Source organism: Narcine bancroftii, chromosome 2 (assembly GCF_036971445.1).
Source record: "Narcine bancroftii isolate sNarBan1 chromosome 2, sNarBan1.hap1, whole genome shotgun sequence".
In the NCBI taxonomy this organism is placed as follows: domain Eukaryota; kingdom Metazoa; phylum Chordata; class Chondrichthyes; order Torpediniformes; family Narcinidae; genus Narcine; species Narcine bancroftii.
In genome coordinates, this window is record NC_091470.1 from 92,330,922 (window position 1) to 92,352,603 (window position 21,682).

The following is a 21,682-nucleotide window of genomic DNA, read 5'->3' on the forward strand; positions in this document are numbered from 1 at the left end:
ACTCCCTCATCTACTTATCCCTTCCCACTAAATGCCCCCCTTGGTACTAATGTTTTTGTCCACAAGTAGTCCTATACTTCCACACACACCTTCTCCATCATGGCTATTTGGTACCCCCAAACAGTCCTTCCAAGTGGATAGCCAGCATCTTCTTCCGGGGGCGAGAGTATCAAACAGTTCTTCTCTACATCAAGTCCCCTCCCTCCTTTCTCTACCTATCATCTCCTACCTTTGCCACCCCCATCCCCTCTCCTACTCTTTTGCTCAGATGCCTGCTGACATTTTTCCATACTTTGATGAAGGGCTCAAGCCTGAAAAACCTTTCCGACTTATAAAGGACACTGACCTGCTGAGCTTCTACAGTATTTTGTGTTTTAGTTTTTTTCTGTATTGGAAAGACTGGATGCAGATTGGGAGATCGCTTTGCTGAGCACCTTCGCTCTGTCTGCAACAATGACAGGAATCTCCCAGTGGCCAAGCATTTCAATTCTGCACCTAACTCGTGGGCTGACGTGTCTGTCCTTGGCAAACCAAGACCACCCGTAAATTGGAGGAGCAACACCTAATTTTCCATCTGGGTATTCTCCAACCTGGTGTCATTAACATCGACTTCCCTGGTTTCTGCTAGCCCACTCCCCATTATCCTTTTCTTTCTTCTTTCCTCCAGCTTTCCACCCCTTCCCTCTTTCAGAGCCACCCCCAACCCCATTTTCTGGTGCACCTTTCCTTATCCACCTATTACCTCCTGCCTGTGGGACTGTGCTCCACTCCCTGCCCACACATTTTGTTTGGGCATGGGCATCTGCCTATATTTTGTTCATACCTTGATCAAGCGCTCAATCCCAAAACGTTAGCTATGTCTCTTTTTCTTTGCTACAGAAATAACTCTTTTTGACTTTGAATTTCTCCAGGTTTGTGTTTTTACTTCAATTACTGTGTCTGCAGACTTTCATGTTTTACTCCTCAAACACCAGAGGACATCTTAACAAGGTGAGGGGAGGAAAGTTTAGGGGCGACATCAGGTGTAGGGTTTTTTATAAACATACAAAGTAGTGGGTTCCATGATACTTCACATCCAGTTCCCTGCAAGGTTTCTCTCAATACCTCTGTTTGTCGTTATCTGCTCCCAAGATGAGGACTTCAGTCTAGATATTCCAAGATGTTCTCCTTCTTCAGAAATTGTGACTTCCCCTCCACTACCATCAACTCAGCCCTTATCTGCATCTCCACCATTTCCTACCATATCTTCCCTGGGCCCTCTACCCCTTGACTAATGGTTCTCAGCCTTTTTCAGTTTAAGGCCCATGTGGCTAACATGCCATGGCCCACTAATGGCAATGACTGAGTAATATTTTCAAGTCAAAGGCAGCTCTGTAAGAAACAGATCTTTATCTAATTTAAAGTATTTTATTTAACATTTTTAAAGACCCACATGGAAACATGCTGTGGCCCACTGGTTGGGAACCTCCTGCCTTACACACAATAAAACCAGGATTCCCCTTGACCTCACCTTTCACCCCACTAGACTCCACATATTATCTTCTATCATTTCTGTCACCTACATAATCCCACCACCAGACACCCTCTCCACCTTCTGTAAGGACTGCTCTCTCCATGTCCACTCACCCCTTCCCACTAATTGCTCCCTTGGCAATTACCCCAATGGCTGCAAAAAGTGCCACATGTGCCCCCATCTCCTTGCTCACCACCATTCAGGGCCCCAAACAGTCCTTCCAAGTGAAGCAACAGCTCACTTGTGAATCTATGGATGTTATCTACTGCATCCGGTGCTCCTATTGTGGCTTCTACATCAGAGAAACTGGACACAGACTGGGAGATCACTTCACTGAGCAACGTCGCTCTGCCAATCAATGACAGCCATCTCCCGGAGGACAACTATTTCAATTCTGTGCCGCACTCGTGTGCTGACATGCCTGTCGATGGCCCCATGCATTACCAAACCAAGGCCATCTATAAATTGGAGAAGCAACACTTTTGTCTGGGCATTCTCAACTGGATGGCATTAACATCGACTTCTCCAGTTTCTGCTAGACTAATCCCTATTCTCCCTCTCTTCCCCATCCCTCTCTCTTCTTTCTTTCAGCTCTCCACCCGCTTTCCTCTCCATTCATGGAGCCATCCCCCACCCCCCTTGCTGGTGTGCCCATATCAACCTAATATCTCCTGCCAGTGGGCCTGCCTACCCTCCAACCAGGCAGCTTTCCTACATTTTGCTCATACCTTCAAGAAGGGGGTCAAGCCTGAAACATTGGTTATGTATCTTTATCTTTGCTATATAAAGGATACTGTTTGACCTGCTGAGTTTTTGCTTCATTACTCAATGATTCTATTGCCAACACTTGTGATCATTGGTTAAAGAACAGATAGGTTATGGTCACCCATTTGCTTTAGAAAACTGGGTTGCTGAAAAGATAATAATTCCACCCCCCCCCCCCACCTGAATAGGTTCATTTATTCAATCACTTAAAACAAATCCAGAAACATAATTATGCAGATAGAAAATTGAGTGACAAATGTTACAATGAGATGATGTTTTTTTCTTTTCCAACTTAACATAACTTTCAGTTTCAAATGAATAAATCTTCTGCACCTTTACTTTATCCACATTATGATAAGAAAATATTTGCACATATGGGAGAGGACACAACTAAGGATGTTGACCTGCCTTAAAGCCAACAGATGATTCATGAGAAACATTTCCACCTAATGTGCTTCCAGACCATTCCTGAAGGAAGGACTGTCACTTGAAGCCTGGGAATTGAAGTTTATGAATTTTTGAAAGTACCAGGACAGGACTGGATCATTGGACTTTGTAAACTAGAGCAAAGGCTGTGCCATAACAGGAGCAAAATGTCTGGTTAATAAACTTGATGATGCAGAAAAGGTTTCCAGATTGAAGTATTTGAGTCAGGCAAAGAAATGGGATAGTCCTCCTTCAAGCAGAGAAGCTGTGTTCCAAGCCATCGTCCAGTCAAAATGAACAAAGAAAAGCAGTCCTCAGTGTGGTTACTGGCAATTTAAATGGAGGTAGAAACCTCAGGCCAAAATTTTGAAGTGTTGTCTAAAAAAAAAATGTGGACATTCGATATCCTTGCAAGTCAGGGGAATGATAAATTGCAATTTAATCACAAACCACATTTCTTGAAGATTGCATTTGTTTTTTTTTAAAAAAAGATGACATAAATAATCCACAGAACAAAATAAGAAAGTGTAGAAAAATAGCACAATTCACTACCAAAGCCAGAGTCAAGTAATAAAAAGAGAACTTGGAATCCAAAATAAAAATTAAGCCAGGCTGGGCACACCATGGAGGTCTGGTCTTCACGACAACTGTTTGACCATGTTGATGTGTAGTGAACACATTGTTTGGGGAGCATAGATTTTAACTATCTGCCTTGTAGAATTGATAGGGGAAACTTTCAGAAGAGAACTGGGTCTAAGCAACACCTTTGGTTTAGTGCTAACCTTTGCCTGAATCACAAGTTCTTCCATCACCCAGGTAAATACTGGCTGTGCGATGATGGGATGAATGTCCTCCAGGATCTACTGCTTTCTTTACTGTACTGTTGTCATGCAGAGAATGAATTGCCCCCTCAAACCCAAGTCACTGCAGAAATCATGGAATACAGGCTTGGAGTGGAGAAAGGTGTGGGCGAGGGACAGCCACAAATGCCACTGTTTCCATAGGTTGGAGATGGAAAGTGGTAACTGTTGTTATAAATCATTCCCAATTTTTCTTACTGGATGCAGTGAGACTGACCCTACCATATTGAAGTAACAGAGAAGGAAGGGGTGTGCAGGTGGGTGAGAGAGAGAGAGAGAGAGACACACACACACACATACACACACACTGAGACAGAGACAGAGAGACAGTAGCAAGAGCAACTGAACCCCTTCTCTCACAGCTTGAGCCCATCCTCATGAGATACTGATGAGGTTTCAACATCAAGAGTCCCAGAGTTTGTTGAAGCCTGAAAGGCAAGATGTATACTGCATGAAGAAACAGAGAAGGTGCTATATATTACACAAGCTTTACAAAAGTAACTAAAATTGCACATTGGTTTCAATCAACACAATACCTCCCCTGCTCTCAGAAGGAAGGTGATGACATACAAATATACAACTTATTAGTAGGGACTGAAACATCACTGAGAACAGATCTACACTGTTGTCTTCGATTGGTGTGCCTGTTTTCAATACATTTGCTCTTGGCTGGTGTGCACATACCAGTCACTGCCCCAGGGCCAGTCATTTAAACAGTCCTTGGGTATAGATAGGGTCATGGCAGGAGTCTTCTCACCAGGAGCTTTCAGGGGTCCAGCAGCGTATCTGCTCTTTAATCCTAGCTGCAGTCAGTCGGCTGCATGGCCAAACTGTAGTAGAGTTTGAGCCACAGGTCCCAGGTGCAAGGTGAATCCCTGACTCATGCCAACCCTCGGGTTTTCAAGCATCGGAGAGACTTCACTCAAATTCACACAAGTCTCTATTTCTGGCATGGCTTTTTGAAAAGACACAGCTAGATTTATCAATGAAAGTGCAGCTCCATCCACTGTACTTGTGAGGTACACACATTGCTTTGCACTCCAAACTAGTCATAGGAGTAAGGGAGCCCCTCTTCCAATGCAAAGCAGCACCATTTTATTTTGAGCCTTACCGGGTTGAAGGCTTGAATCTGCATTTACCTGGGAGAGGATGGCGAGAAAGATGGTAGGAGCTCTATAACTTTTCAAAGTAGGTTGATTTTGTTTGCATGAATCAAACCCCCACACCCCCCCCCCCGCTTCCCTCCAGGGCCGAAAGAGACTAAGGTTGATACCTGGGATCTTCTGCTCTGTGGAGCTCAGTACCACTGGGACCTCTATCGAAGAACAGAGGGCTGGAGAGGAACACAAAGGGAAAGTGCAAAGAAACATATGGTCACTTCACAAGCAGTCACCAGTTCCTTGCGGCCCTTCTGACACCTCCCTTTACAAAGATTCTCTATTTAGCGTTCTGTCTTTGAAGTTCCTTCAAGTTTTCAGTCCTTGCAAATTTACAAAATTAACTGTTTGGGCTGGATTACTTCGCGATGGTTGAAGATCGAATTTAAACTTCCTTCACTGATGCAATGATGTATGTGTGAGGCAGGGGTGGCAATGGGGGCTTTCCTCTTTCAAAAATGCTCTCACTCTTCACTCAGCAGGCAGCAATGCCACACTGACTCACAGACCCCTTCAATGTAATAATTTCATTGTATGAATGTGTGGCTCAGGTTTGTTGCAGGTTCACTGCCTAAAAGCTGGATTTCTTGTGGGAATCTAGAGATAGAAAGAAAAATGTCAATAAAACATCAAATGGTGAGGCAGAGGTGTTGGCTTAGTCTTTATCAGGCAACTTCCAAATCCTGCACGGTGGTCATTCTCTGTTGCCTTGGGAACATCTTTGCTTTTCAAAGTGGATGCAAAGTTCCTAGGTTGTGGGAAAATAATGTGGAGGGAGAGACACAAGAGGTTGACAAAACCTTTGTATTCCTGAAGGCACATAAAATCATTGACCCCCCCCCCGCCCTTTCACACCGCAAACAGCATCTTTCAGCTGCTCCCATCGGGGAAGAGACCCAGGAGGATCAGAGCCAGCACCACCAGGCTGAAGAACAGCTTCTTCCCACAGGCAGTGAGAATGCTGAACATCCAAAAGAACTGCTCACATTCACCGTCCCAGACTCTCATATCTACAAAACAATATTTATTTATTTGTGTAGACGAATACGTGTTCTACGTATGTATTGTTTGTCTGTATGTGTGATAAGTCTGGTTGTGGGTCTAGGTGTTTTGCAGTAAATTGAAGTCATAGGTAAATTTCTGTACCTTTCACCTATTTGGGAAGTTTGTCCCAAGCAGAGGAGGGCACTGGGAATTTGCCAGCTTTTATGATCTGCTGTTAGGCCACACTGCAAGAGGGGAGTGGACAGTGGCGATGGAACCAATTCGCTTTGTCAAGGATTCCGGGTAGGATTACCACATCACCAGTTTCCCCGTATGCCTTCAAAGAGATGGAAGCACGCACACTCCTTACCATTACTGGTCTGCTCAGAGCCTCCATCTATCTGGACACGTAGGTGTAGGTGCGGGGGGACGATTGCGAACCATCACCCTGCTCAGAGGGCACATTCAGGAAATCCCAGATCAGGATGGTGTCATCGTGAGAGCTGCTGACTATCTGGAACTCATCAAACTGAAGCCGGAATACTCGCCCAGAATGCTCCTGAGAGAGGGAGGGAGAGAGAGAGAGAGAGAGAGAGAGAGAGAGAAAGAGAGAGAGAGAGAGAGAGAGAGAGAGAGAGAGAGAGAGAGAGAGATCACACAAACACTAAATCCAAGGCTTATTGAGTGATGAGCAATACTCTCCCCACTTCTATCGGAGAACCTGAATAGACCAAACATTAGGTTCTAGATTCACAATCGTCACACTGCACTTTCTCATCAGGCAGAAGTGCCCACCCAGTGGGGGGGTCATTGGAGTACAATGGGTCAAGACTCAGGTTCAACCCCAACCACTGGTGCTGCCTTGTGTGGAGTTTTCATATGGTTTCCCCCGGTGCTCTGGACTCCTCTCACATCCTAAAGATGTTTGTGTTGGTAGGTTAATTGGGTGCTGTAAATTGCCCCTAGTGTGTAGATGAGGAGCAGAATCCTAGAGGATGGGGATAGTTTTAGAGGACTAGTGTAGGACTGGTGTTAATGGCACTTGATGGTCAATACAAACTCAGTTCTCAAACTCAGGCTGAAGGAGTTTTTTCATTTGTATGACTATAACCCATGGCTGAGGTGTATTTTAGACTGGATAGACAAAAGCTTTGGGCAACTACCTGCTGATTCTTCTGACATTATCTTCCGATACAATCACCTTTGGTCATTTCAACTGAAGTGAACATTGTGATTGTGTGGCTAGGAACAATTTCAATGCTATTTATAAACTTGCTGATGACACACAGTTGTCGGCAGAATCAGAAATGACAATATCACACCAACACTGGGGCGAGATGGATCAGCTCATTGAGGGGTGTCACACCAACACTGGGGGGAGATGGATCAGCCCATTGAGGGGTGTCACACCAACACTGGAGTGAGATGGATCAGCTTGTTGAGGGGTGTCACACGAACACTGGGGGGAGATGGATCAGCTCATTGAGGGGTGTCACACCAACACTGGAGGGAGATGGATCAGCTTGTTGAGGGGTGTCACACCAACACTGGGGGGAGATGGATCAGCCCATTGAGGGGTGTCACACCAACACTGGAGGGAGATGGATCAGCTTGTTGAGGGGTGTCACACCAACACTGGGGGGAGATGGATCAGCTTGTTGAGGGGTGTCACACCAACAACCTTGCACTCAACATTAGCAAAACCAAGGAGATGATTGTGGACTTCAGGAAGAAATCAGAAGAACACAAACCAGACTTCATTGAGAACTTAGCAGAGGACAGGGTTTAAAAACTTCAAATTCCTGGGTGTCAACATCTCCAAGAATCCTGGAGCCTCCACGTCGATGCAATCACGAAGAAGGCTCGCCAGCGGCTATACTTTATGCGGATTTTGAGGGGATTCAGTATGTCTCTGAAAACTCCTACAGGTGGTCCATGGAGGGCATTCTATCTGGTTGCATCAGTGTCAGGTATGGAGGTTCCAGTGCTCAGGTCAAGAAAAAACTCCAGAGGGTTGTGAATTCAGCTTGTGAAGTCATGGCCACCAGTCATCATTTATCATATCTATGAGAGGCGGTGTCTTAAGAAAGCAGCCTCTATCCTCAAGGACCCCCACCACCCAGGCCAGGCCCTCTTCACTCTGCTACCATCGGGAAGGAGGTACAGGAGCCCGAAGGTGAGCACTCAGCGAAAATGAGCACAAGGACGGCTTCTTCCCATCTGCCATCAGATTCCTGAATGATTAATTAACTATAAACATTGCCTTACTTTGACTGTCTTGCACTATTTTTTATTTATTTCATAAGGTTGTTTAAATGTTTTCACTGTAATGTCACAAAACAATGAATTTCATGACGATAATTCTGAATCTACTCCCTTCCCATAACAAAGAGCATCGTTCCTTCGAGAAGAAGAGATTACTCGTTATCCGGTCTCACTGGAGCACCTCTGTGCAGAGAAGGTTGCAGATTGTAAACACTTTTGTTTTTAAATTTTAAAAAAAATTTTCACACTGTGAACCATATCAATCAAAATACATACAAACATTTCCCTCTTAAATATATAGTGGCATTTTCTCCCCTTTTGTCCCCCCTACCTTCCCTTCCCCCTTCCCACCCCCCTCCAAACCCATTAAACGTTCAACATATACAATACAATAAAACCATTAAACAATGTCATCACACAATGAAAATAAACAAGAAAAATGTGTCATCTACTTTTACACACTGGATCAAGTCATTTTGTCTTCTTACCATTTTATCATTTTAGGGGGTGGAGGTCCGCGGTAGGCCCTCTCTGTTGTGTTCCATGTACGGTTCCCAAATTTGTTCAAATAATGTGACTTTATTTTTTAAATTATATGTTATTTTTTCCAATGGAATACATTTATTCATTTCCATATACCATTGCTGTACTCTCAAGGCTCTCTTCTGGTTTCCAAGTTGACATTATACATTTTTTTGCTATCGCTAAGGCTATCATAATAAATCTTTTTTGCGCTTCATCCAGCTTGAAGCCTAACTCTTTACTTCTTATATTACTTAGAAGAAAGATCTCTGGATTTTTTTGGTATGTTGATTTTTGTGATTTTTTTTTAATACCTGATTTAGATCTTCCCAAAACTTTTTCACTTTCTCACATGCCCAAATTGCATGTACTGTTGTTCCCATTTCCTTCTTACAGTGAAAACTTCTATCTGATAATGTTGGATCCCATTTTTTTAACTTTTGGGGCGTGATATATAATCTGTGTAACCTCGTGTTTATTATATTCTTCATAGTTCCAGAGCATAACTTTTCCCATATTTCATTTTTTATCTTTATGTTTTTTCCCAATTTTGTTTGGGTTTATAGCTTATTTCATAATTTTCCTTCTCTTGCAGCTTGATGTACATGTTTGTTATAAATCTTTTTATGAACCTTGTTTCTGTAATCACATATTCAAAGCTGCTTCCTTCTGATAATCTCAGTCTGCTTCCCAATTTCTCCCTTAAGTAGGCTTTCAGTTGATGATATGCAAACATTGTACCATGAGTTATTCCATATTTGTACTTCATTTGTTCAAATGTTAATAAATTATTTCCCAAAAAAACAAATTCTATTCCTTAAATTCCTTTTCTCTCCCATTCTCTAAAGGAAAGGTTATCTATTGTGAAAGGGATTAGTTGATTTTGCGTCAATAATAATTTTGGTATTTGGTAATTTGTTTTTTTCCTTTCTAAGTGAATCTTCTTCCATATATTGAATAAATGATGCAGTACTGGTGAACTTTTATACTGCACCAGTTTTTCATCCCACATAAAGTATATGTTCTGGTACCTTCTCCCCTATTTGATCTAGCTCTATTTTAGTCCAATTTGGTTTTTCCCTTGTCTGATAAAAATCTGATAAATACCTTAATTGTGCTGCTCTATAATAATTTTTAAAGTTTGGTAACTGCAAACCCACTTGTTTGTACCACTCTGTAAATTTATTTCATGCTATCCTCGGTTTCCACCCCCTCCCCCATAAGAATTTCCTTATTATTCTCTTTAGTTCATTGAAGAATTTCTCAATTAGGGAATTGGCAACGATTGAAATAGGTATCCTTGGGAAGATATTCATTTTAATGCAATTTACAATCAATGTTAGTGGCAATTCTTTCCAATGTTCTACGTCATCCTGTAATTTCTTCATTAATGGCTGATAATTTAATTTGTATAGGTGGCTTAAATTATTATCTAATCTAATACCTAGGTATTGGATTGCTTGTGTTTGTCATTTAAATGGTGATTCTTTCTTAAATTCTGTGTAATCCGCATTATTCATTGGCATCGCTTCACTTTTATTTGCGTTGATCTTGTACCCCGATATTTCTCCATATTCCTTCAATTTCTTACGTAGTTCTTTTATTGATATTTCTGATTCTGTTAAGTATACTATGATGTTATCTGCAAATAAACTGATTTTATACTCCTCCTTTAGTTTTATCCTTTTATTTTATTTTCTGTTCTTATCAGTTCTGCCAAGGGTTCTATTGATAAAGCGAAAAAGTGGACATCTCTGCCTAGTTGACCTGCTTAATTTAAATTGGTTCGATAAATATCCATTTACTGTCACCTTCGCTAATGGTCCATTATATAATGCTTTATTCAAATTAATATATTTTTCTGGTAGGTTGAACCTCTGTAATACTTTGAATAAATAATTCCATTCTACCCTGTCAAAGGCTTTTTCTGCATCTAAAGCAACAGCCATTGTTGGTATCTTATTTCCTTGAACAGCATGGATTTAAATTAATGAACTTACAGACATTATCCGCTGTTCATCTTTTCTTAATAAATCCAGTTTGATCTTGTTTTACTATTTTTGGTACACAGTCGGCCAATCTGTTTGCTAATAGTTTTGCTATTATCCAGATTGTACACACTTTAAGAGGGGAATTTGATTCAGTAAAAGGAATTGAGCTGGAGGTGCTGTTTGCTCGAGAGTCCAATGGGTTTAAGGGATAACTCCTGAGAAGTGGAACATGAAGTTCTTACCACTAGAGTCCGCAAGCAAAGGGTCCCAGCTGGCGATCGGGGGTCCAATGCAGCCACCAAGTCCCAAACCTTAATTTTGCTTTGAAACAAGAAAAAAAGAGATCAATCAAATTAAATTAAAGCACTGCACTGACTGACCACGGCCCAGAGACACCCTGTGTGTGCGTCAGCAGGTTGCCTGACCATGCATGGTCATTTTGCCTAAAATCCTCCAGGGGGGCAGGAGGAATCTTGTCCAGTGGCTGAATGCTGGTCTGGCAGCTCAGCTGGTGTTAACTGTTCCAGGATGGCGGAGCATGGATTGACTGCTCCATTCAACTCTTGAAGCCCACCACATGACAAACCAATGACAGCTGAAAAAACGCAAGATTATAGATGGAGGAATCTAGATCAATGACTGCTGGCACCTCCTCTGTGACCTAACATGCCAAGACCTGTCATCCGTCAGGCCCTGCTTCCAAAGCGACCCAGGCTAGCTTCTTGTCTGGCCAATGCCTCCATTCTTGCATGTTCATGTTCCTCCATAGACTCATCCCTCCAAACCTCTATAATCTCCTCCCAACCAAGCTGAAAAATTTCTACACTCCTCCAATTCTGACCTCTTGATCATTTCTAATTCCCAATGCTTTGCCATCACTGCCAATGTGCTCAGGAATTCCTGCTCCAAATTCCCCCGTTTTCTCATCAAAGATACACCTTGACCTCCATGCCAAGCCAAATATTTGGTCACCTGCTTACTTCCACAAGAAAAAAAAACGATGGCACCGTTGGAGCTGTTGTAATGACAGTGACAGTGCTGGTACGGACCTGTGGAGAGCAGGGAGTGAAGACACAGCGCTCCCACAGGGTCCAACCACCCAGTCTGACTGCTGTCAGCTCCACATGGGTTTTAAATGGTTGATTAAAGGAGTGGATAGTAATTTTATTTAAAATCCTCCGACTGTGTGGTCTGCGTCCAAGATGGTGCCGCTTATGATCGGCAACAGCCAAAAAGTTGCACACTCTGGGGAAGTGGCGGACTGGTGCAGGGCACCAGAAAACATGGTGACCACAGCCGGTATGAGAAGAAGCAGAGGAGACAACCCACAGGTTGATAACCATAGCGGCAGACCAGGGGTTTTGCGTCTGAGGAATATACAGGTGGCGGTGCTGTTGATGACTGGAGGAGAGGAATCCATGCAAGTTGTGGGCTGGAGATTGTGGTCAAGGGACTCACACCAGGGGCGAACTGCTGGACACTGGCTCAAGACTGGCTGAAGTTATCAGAACTGGATGTGAGGGTGCTGAAGAGTTCCTGATTGTGGAACTAGAGCTTGGGTTGCCGAAAGTTTGGACTGGAGTCTGTGTGGCTGGGGAGGCTGTGGGAGCACTGGAGGTAAATCCTCAGACACTTGGTGATTCTGGCGGGAATCTCTTTTGCTTCTCTTTCACTGACTAAGAGGCTCTTCAGGCAATTTTTGCTGAAGGCAAATCTGTCCGCTTTAGAGCAAACAAAAGGTAATTTAATTTAATATGACACTTTTTAAATCACATGACAATAAATTAAATCTTGAAACATGAAAGTTTCCAGACACCCTGGTTGAAGTAAAAAGACAATGCTCAAAAAGTGCACTTTATACAGCAAAATTAAAGATACATAACCAATATTTTGGCCCTGAACCCTTCATCAAGGTAAGAGCAAATGTAGGCAGGGGGAGGAGCACAGTGCCAAAGGCAGGATGTAATAGGTGGATAAGGAAGAGAGGACACACCACCAGTCAGGGGGAGGGAGATGGCTGGTGAATGGAGAGAGGAGATGAATAGCTGGAGGAAATGAGACAGAGGGAAAGGGAAGGGAGGGAGAAGGGAGAGTATGCTAGCAAAATCTGGACGTTAATGATAGAGACATCCAGCTGGAGAGTGCCCAGACAGAAAATCAAGTGTTGCTCCTCCAATTTATAGGTGGTTTTGGTGGGACAGTACGAGGCCATGGATAGACATGTCAGCATGGGAGTTTGGTGCAGGAGTGACCTGTGCTTTTATCAGAAGCATTCCCAGGAAGAGCCTGCAGTGAAAGGTATTAAATAATTAAGTTGTTGGGATCTCCACTATACATAGATACTTCACTTTGGCCAGTGTGCTTCCCCTGGTACCATCTGTATAGTTTATGGAGAAACAGGAGGGACCACATGAACATCACTTCATCTGATCTGTTTACTTTCTCACTGCTGCTTGTCAACAAACAAGTCACTTTTTTTCCTGCATGATAATTGTGACAATTTAATAACTACAATAAAATCCTCTCTATCCGGAATTCAAGCAACTGGCAAAAAATTTGAGGAAAATAAACAAACAAAAAAAAGAAAAAAAAAATTAAATATAAGTTTACAATTCTAAACTTAAATGTCTCCGATGTAACACATAACCCTTTGGTGAAGGTGAGAGCAAATATTCAGCCAGCGGAGGGCCTTGATTGGGCTTTGCTCGTAGCAGCTGTTTGAATAAAGTTGTGCGAAATAGCAATGGGGTCACCCAGGATGAAGAGCTGGTTGATGCTGCTCGCTGTTGAGGTGACTCTCTTAAAGCGTCTCCTTATCCCTGCTTAGTAAGAGATTTTGTCTTTATTAGCATATTATTAAGTGAGGCTTTATGTAAACTTGGGAGAGGGAGTTAATTACGATGGCGGTACGGTTAGCAAAATGCTGTTATAGCGCTAGCGACAGGTATTCAAATATAAATTTAAATTTTTAAAGTTAGGTAATTACCTGATTAAAGAGAATTTTACACAATTAAGGACTACAATACTGATATTTTTTAAATTATTTTACATTTTGCATTGTAAGTGAGTCTCAAGCATCCGAAAATTTTGCACATCCAGTTTACTGTACTTGATTGGCTATGAAGTTCCTTGGAATGTTTTACTTACCCATCGTAGGCTCCACTAACTATCCGTTTGTTGTCAAAACGGATGCATCGAACCAGTTCTTCATGACCTTCCAGGACCCGCAGGCAAGCACCACACTCAATGTCCCATAACCTACAGCAGAGAGAGGTGAGGGGTCGAAATTGAAGCTGATGTCCAATCACATTTGCAAAAGCTCACAAATCGTGTTCCAAACCCAGCAGGGGTCTCCATATTTCCCGACCAAACACCAGGAAGCCATTTTGCTCTTTGAGTCAATGCCATTGCACAGAGCAATCACATTCTTCCCCTGATTGCAAATTATTCACCCCATCGTTTCATTAACTCACCACCTCTCCTTTTTATTACTCAGATATATACTAGGGACATCTTGCAGCCCATTGATCAGCACACCTTTGGAAAATGCACATGGCCACAGGCAAACTCTATAAAAACAGTGCTGGAGGTCGAGATTGAACTCTGGTTGCTGGAGCCATGAGACAGCTACACTATTTGCAATGCCACAGTATTTTATTAAAAAGGAGGGTACTGGTAAATGGGATCTGCAACCAAAGGTAGATCGGCTGTGGAGACTATTCTACCCCATCTCTCCCCTCTTCCAGAGCTCTTGAAACCCTACCCTTTACCTAGAGCAGGAGTGGCCAAACTTTCAATTTTTAATTTAGAGGTACAGCACAGTATCAGGTCATTTCGGCCCATGAGTCCAATTAACCTACACACGTGGGCCGAAATGACATGTTACTGTGCCATATGTTTAACTTAAAAATTAAAAGGAGGGCCACCCCTGGGTTAGAGCTTTTGGTCAGCTCTTATCCCAATGACATGGTTTGATGTCAGATTTTGTTTGACTTCATATTTTGAAGATGTTTTTAAGGTTGAGATTTCTTAAATTGTCAGATAAACAGGAGAAAATAACAGGTTAACTTGGAGTAAACCATCGGAGAACATTTCCTAAGTTTTGACTCCATCCAACTTGCAAGAGATTAATGTGGTTTTGCTCCTTCTGTTTAACAGCAAGACGTGCCTGGAAATTCCTGCATCTCTGGAAAACAGTTGCACAATTAGATCGTTTACCGTTCCTGTGAATCCTACATCTTTGGAAATACTCAGCTTCAGATGAGACTGAAGTGTGGCCTCTCTGTCCTTATAAATGGATGCAAAAGATGCCATGGCCATTACTGGAAAACAGTGCTTGTCCTCGTCTCTTCATACTTATCCCCAATTCAGCATCTTTAAGAATAGTTATCAAATCAGTATCACATTTCCAATGCTTTGAGACGTTCCAAGATCGTGAAAGGTGATAAAACTTGCCCTTTTCTGCTAAAAATAAACATTTCAAGTGGTAACCTGAAGACATTTGTTATTAGAAATGGCCAAACCAGCAGTTTCCTGTTTTGGTGGGGATGACAGTTTGCAATAAATGCCCAAGAGACTTACCGGATTGTATTATCCGAGGAACCACTGACCACGAGCCTGTCCCGGTACTGCAGGCATGCGATGCCTCGCTTGTGTCCGTTTAACGTTCGGACAAACTCACAGGATCCAGTGTTCCACACCTAAATGAGAGTTGTGGGGGTTATGGACAAGGATGTTATTATAAGTAGACACAGGACACAATGAGGGAATAGTTTAGATTCCAAATTTCATCTTAAAAGAATTAAGAGAACAAAGTAACCTGGATAAATTTATTGATTGAGAAGAAATATGGAAGAATGGATTTTTAAGCTGAAAACTATAGGTGATTCATTTGGGTTTATTAAAAATATTCAGATTGTTATAAGTAATTGAAATGAAGGAAAATAAATGTAGAAAGATGGGGGAATTGAGAGCTAAGGAGGACTGGCAGAGTGGAGGCGTAGAGGTCTGGGGCAGATTAGAAATTATCATGGTGAACGGCAGGGCAGGCTTGAGGGGCTGAGTGCACTCCTTCCACTTTATCAATTTGCATTTTTGTATCCTGTCATGAAGAGTTCTAATATAATAGGAATACCATTTCTTCTAGAGGACCTATGGATCATTTCCACAGGTGAAGAAAAGTTCTCTCTTTAAATACTGAGGGAGAGAATGCAAGCTGATGACCCCAGAGCAGCATTGAGGGAATAACAGTGTATATTGTATTGTTAAAATGCTGTACTTCAGAGTTATACTGAGATTTCATCTGTTGGATGAAACCAAATTATAGATCAATAATTGTTCCTCAACCAAAATTGGATGCTCTGTCTGATGAGTTTATTACTTTATAAATTGTATCCTGGACTTCCTAATAGAAAGACCACAGTCTGTCCAGATTGGTAACAGAACCTCAAGAACCATAATTCTGAGCACTGGCACACCTCAGGGCTGTATGCTCAGCCCGCTTCTGACCCATAATTGCACTGCCAGATCCAGCTCCTGGCCTCATCAGCAACAACAACATGTTGTGCTACAGAAAAGATGTGGAAAATCTCATGATATGGTGCAATAACAATCTTTGTCTCAACATGGACAAAAGTAGATGATTGTGGACTTCAGGGATAATCACCCTCCACTACACATTAATAGATTGGTAGTAGAGAAAGTAGAGAGTACCAAGGTCCTCAGAGTCCATTTAAGTAGTGTCCTATCATGGACACACATCTCCTCACTTGTCAGGAAGGCGCAACAGTGACTGCAATTCCTGAGAAGACTGAGGCGTGCAAGGCTACTGGCCACCATTCTGTTAACTTTCTCCAGGAGCTGGCTGGCTGCATCACAGTGTGGTATGGTTGCTATAGAGCTGTGGATCAGAGGTCAATCCACAGGATCATAAGAGCAGTAGAGGGGACCACTGGGGTCTCCCTCTCCCCATTGACGTGATCTACCGGTATCGTTGTCTGAAGAGACTGTGCAAAATCATTAAGGACCCCTACCACCCCGCACACAGCATATTCTAGTTACTACTAAAAGATACAGGAGGATCAGAGCCAGCACCACCAGGCTGAGGAACAGCTTCTTCCCACCAGCAGTGAGACTGTCCAATGATTGATGAGCTGCTCATACAATTTATTTAATAATATTTATTTATTTTGATATATGTACTGAGACAGGGTATATAGAGTATATAGATATGTTCTTGGGAGATAAATTGGAAAAAGTTTGTTAGAGTAGGTCACATACAAACACTTTAAAACAGATCTTATATGAAATACTGGAGCTCTGCCCCATGCTAGACATATCGGCTACAAGAGCTTTGAAGAGTGCTCAAGAGACATTACTAATGGATTGTTGTGTACCAAAGGCAACAGATGAAAGAGCATGCTGGGGCCGCTGCTGTCTGGAAGAGAGTTGTAAGAGAGTCATGTGGTTTTGCAAGCAGAGAGTCAAACAGGCTTTCTCTCTGAGAGAGAGAGAGAGAGACAGAGAGAGAGAGAGAGAGAGAGAGAGAGAGAAAGAGAGAGGGGCAGAGATCACTTGACAGTGTTACATCCGGCAGAAGTAGCTGGGATTGGAACAGGACAAGCTGGAAAGACAATTTGGAAGACAGCCTGGTCAAAACACTTGTGGTTCATGAAAGAGGAGAGGACTGGTTGTCTAATATTTCACTTGGAATAAGTGAAACAAAAAGGAACTCTGTGGTGACCTGAAAGAAAGAAGTTATCACCTGGAGAACCCTGAAGGGGCAAGTTAAATCAGCAGGACACTGGAGTGGCTGATGGAAGTATATCAGTTGTGGATGGCCTAGAACAACAAATCTCTCTCTGAAAACAGACAAGAACCTTCCTGAGCGGTAACCATTTACCTTTCAAGCACCAAAGCCTGGTGAATTTTATAAATGTTAAATTCTGTGCATAGTATAAGAATTGTCTGCAACCAGTGAACTTAGGGGAATGAGAAGTGAGATTGGACTGTGAACCAAGAACTTTTCTAAACTTACACACACACATTACATACATGTGCACTTAGAATTAGAAGGGGGTTAAGTAAATTAGTGATAAGATAAAGTTTGATTCTATTTTAATGTTTAAAGATAATTAAAAGCAACTATTGTTTAAGTAACCATTTGTCTTGGTGAATATCTATTGCTACTGGGTTTTTGTGTTCTTCTAACATTTTATGGGGACTTGTCCGTTCGATTTGAAAATTGGAGTTTTTGTGATTTATTAGTTAATTGGTATTTTTTTCAAGCTAATTTAAAGCTTGTATGGAAAAACAGCAGCAATGGATGTTAATACATTTTTGTCACAGCCATCACCTGCAGAGCTGCAGAGCAAGAGGAAAGAGGAACTGATGGCTATTTCTAAGGCATTAAAACTGACTGAAGTTATGCATTGGATGAGGAAAATACAAGTATAGAGGATTACAATGAAATATTATATAGATGAGGGAAAATTTGTTGAGAAGGACTTAGAAAATTTTCCAGAGGACAGATCTATTGAATTGCAATTGGAATTGGAGAGATTGAGGATGGAAGAAGAAAGAGAGAAATAGAGGGTGTTGGAGATAATATGAGACAGACCAAGCTGAAAAACAAAGAGAAGAGGCTAAGAAACAGAGGAAACATGAGACAGAGAAAACTGAAAAATGGAGGAAATATGATTTAGAGGTAGCTGAAAATGGAGGGTGGGTGATGAAAGACAAAGAAAATATGACTTGGGAAAGATTGAAAGGGACAGATGGTTTCAATTAGTGAAGATAAAAATTGAAATGGAGTGAGGTAAGAGAAATGAGGCTGTAACTCCTGGGGAGAGCTTTTTGGTGAGTAGAGAGGTAAATCTAGTTCCTCCTTTTGATGAGGGAGATATAGATACATATTTTCATCTTTTTCAAAAGGTTAATGAGAGCTCAAGATGGCCAAAGGGAAAATGGCCCCTTACGCTCCAAAGTGTATTGAAGGGAAAAACACAAATTGCATCCTCTAGCTTGACTACAGAGCAAATGGGAAATTATGATACTGTTAAACAAGTAGTATTTAAAGCTGATGATTTGGCAAAAGAAGCATATAGATAAAAATTTTGGAATTTGGTGAAAACATGGAATCAATCTTATATGGATTTTTCTCTGAAGCAATCTGTATGTTTTGACCATTGATGCACCTGAAAAGGAATAAACAATGATTTTGACAGATTGAGAGAATTGATATTCATTGAGGAAATGAAAAGGTGTGTCCCAAAGGAGATTAAATTATACCTGGATGAGATAGACGTGGGGACGTGGCTACAAACGGCTAGATTAGCGGACAAATTTGCCCTAATTCACAAAGGTACATTTCAGAATAGTAAAACATTTTCAGGAAGTTAATGTGGAACAGATTAATAAGCCTTTTCAGAAGGTTATTGTGGAGCAGACTAGTAAACCTGAAATTAAGTCTGGAGAGAATGCAAAGAGAAAAGATGGTGGGAAAGGACAGAATTTCTGGATTTGTATGTCATTTTTGTAAACCTGGTCATGTTATTGCAAAATGTCTAGTATTTAAAAAGAGATGACAAAAGGAGGTTTTACCAGAGCATATATTCAAATAGTGGAATTTAAGGAGAGCAGATGTTCCAAACCCTGGTAAGAAGGTCATGGATGTTTTCAAACCTTTTGTGCCAGATATTTTGTTTCAGTATAGGAGGGAGAATCACAGGTTCCCGTTAAAATTCTGAGAGATACTGGGGGGCTGCTCAGTCATTGTTGTTGGAAAGTATTTTAACTCTGGATCAAAGGACTGACATAGGAGAGACAACTTTGATTAAAGGAGTTGGAGATGAGGTAGAGTCAATATCTCTTCACAACATAGTGCTAAATTCAGAATTAGTTAAAGGATCTGTTGTAGTAGAAGTAATTTCAAAGTTACCCATGCAGGGTGTCTCGTTTTTATTAGACAATAGTTTTGAAGTAGTTTTGAAAGAGCAGGGTAATTGTGAGAGTAAGGATTTCTCTTTACCAAAGAAAGAGTTAATTTGTTGACTTGAGGGACAAAGCAGTAACTGAACAGGAGATTAAAGAAATGGCTTGTGGATATTACTTGAAGGATGAATTGTTGATGAGAAAATGGAGAACTCTTGATATTTCTGCTAATGAAGAGTGGGGTGGGGGGGCACGGGGGAGGGGTGATTCATCAGGTGGTTGATCCGAGAAATTATCAGAATTCAATTTTAAATCTAGCCCAGAGTACATCTTTGGGTGGTCATCTTGGTGTAAATAAAACCATGAATAAGATTTTGAGACAATTTTTCTGGCCAGGTTTGCGTAAGGATGTTGTAAATTGGTGCCAGACATGTCATTTTTATCAGGTTGTGGAGAAACCTAACCAGGGTCCTCAAGTAGCTCCATTGCAACCTATTCCTGTGGTTGGGGAAACTTTCACTAGGGTTATTGTGGATTGTGTAGGTCCCCTGCCGAAAACTAAGTCTGGGAATCAGTACTTATTAACAATTTTGTGTACAGCATCAAGATTTCCAAAGGCTATACCATTTAGAGATAGTAAAGCCAAAATGTGGTAAAGGCTCTGGAAAGATTTTTCACAGTTTTTGGACTACCTAAAGAGATCCAGAGTGATCAAGGATCTAACTTTATGTTTGGGTTGTTTCAGCAGTTGATTTATGAGTTGGGAATAAACAGATCACTTCATCTGGGTACCATCCTGAAACTCGCGGAGCTTTGGAAAGATTTCATTCTATTCTTAAAAATATGATGAGGATTTATTGTCTGGAGGTTGGAAAAGATTGGGATGAAGTTATTCCTTTATTGTTATTTGCAGCAAGGGAGGATGTGCAGGATTCATTAGGTTTCAGCCCTTTTGAAATTGTGTTTGGACATCAGGTTTGAGGACCTTTAATGTTGATAAAAGAACAGTGGGTTAATGAGGATGAGCAGTTGGATTTGCTGGATTATGTTTCTAAATTTAAAGATAGGTTACAAAAAGTGTGGACTTTGGCTCAAGAGAATTTAGAAATGGTTCAGGGTAAAATGAAGCATTTATTTGACAGGAAAGCTCAAGTGAGGAATTTTAAGACAGGAAGTAAAGTTTTGATTTTGTTTCCATCACATGACTATCCTTTGAGAGCTAGATTTTCTGGTCCATACACAGTTAAATCAAAATTGAATGATGTTAACTATGTTGTTAACACTCCAGATCGAAGGAATAAAACTCAGGTTTGTCACATAAATATGTTGAAACCTTATTATGAGGATAAGGGTAGTGGAGAACAATCTGTATCAGAGGTGTTAGCTGTTGTCAGGGAAGTTATAGATCATAAGATTATGGAAACAGAATCTTGTGAGGGTAACCCTAAAGAAACCATGGTTCCTGTGTGACTGTCTAACTTAGCAATTTTGGAAAATTTGGAGGAAAAGTTAGACCATCTTGAGTCACAAGAGCAGATGCAGTTGAAGGAATTAATTTTGAAGTATACATATTTGTTCCCTGATGTTCCAAAAAGGATATCAGTGATTTACCATGATGTAGATGTGGGAGAAGCAAATCCCATAAAACAACACCCATATTGAATAAACATTCAGAAGAGTTAAATCATGGATCAGGAGGTGGAATATATGTTGATAAATGATATTATTAGACCTTCAAACTGAGATTGGGGTTCTCCTTGTATTCTGGTACCGAAACCAGATGGAACTGTTAGGTTCTGTACAGATTACAGGAAAGTTAATTCAGTAACTAAAACAGATGCTTATCCTATTCTGAGAATAGATGACTGTATTGATAAAATTTGGAAAGATAAATTTCTTATTAAGTTGGATTTGTTGAAGGGTTACTGGTGTGTGCCTTTAACTGAGAGAGGAAAGAATATTTTGGCTTTTGTAACTCTATCCGGTTTATATGAGTATAATGTGTTACCTTTTGGCATGAAAAATACCCCTGCAACATTCCAAAGGATGATTAATTCGGTAATCCAAGGGTTAACGCATATAGATGATTGGTCACTAAAAGTTACACATGGGAAGAACATCTAAGGGAATTGGACAAATTGCAAGATTATCTAAAGCAAACTTAACTGTTAATTTAGCAAAAACTCAATTTGAAAATGCCACTGTAATATACTTGGGTCATGGCAAAGTTGCACCTATTTAAGCTAAGGTGAATGCAATTTCTGAGTT

The 21,682-nt window shown here is 41.3% G+C and overlaps 1 protein-coding gene across 4 annotated transcripts in view; it reads right to left on the reverse strand.

Annotated features, from left to right (window-relative positions):
• Window positions 1-1,387: 1,387 nt before the first annotated feature.
• LOC138753900 (F-box/WD repeat-containing protein 1A) overlaps window positions 1,388-21,682 on the reverse strand; it is a 66,413-nt gene continuing 46,118 nt past the window's right edge. For 2 of the 4 annotated variants that reach the window (XM_069917438.1, XM_069917440.1), the window contains 5 exons: window positions 15,065-15,183; window positions 13,631-13,741; window positions 10,726-10,804; window positions 6,076-6,264; window positions 1,388-5,318 (listed from right to left, as the gene is read on the reverse strand). In XM_069917438.1, the coding sequence (XP_069773539.1) occupies window positions 6,103-6,264; window positions 10,726-10,804; window positions 13,631-13,741; window positions 15,065-15,183 (471 nt within the window). In that variant the 3' untranslated portion in view covers window positions 1,388-5,318; window positions 6,076-6,102. The remainder of the gene's footprint in view (window positions 5,319-6,075; window positions 6,265-10,725; window positions 10,805-13,630; window positions 13,742-15,064; window positions 15,184-21,682) is intronic. The other 2 variants (XR_011351502.1, XM_069917439.1) reach the window with 2 other exon arrangements.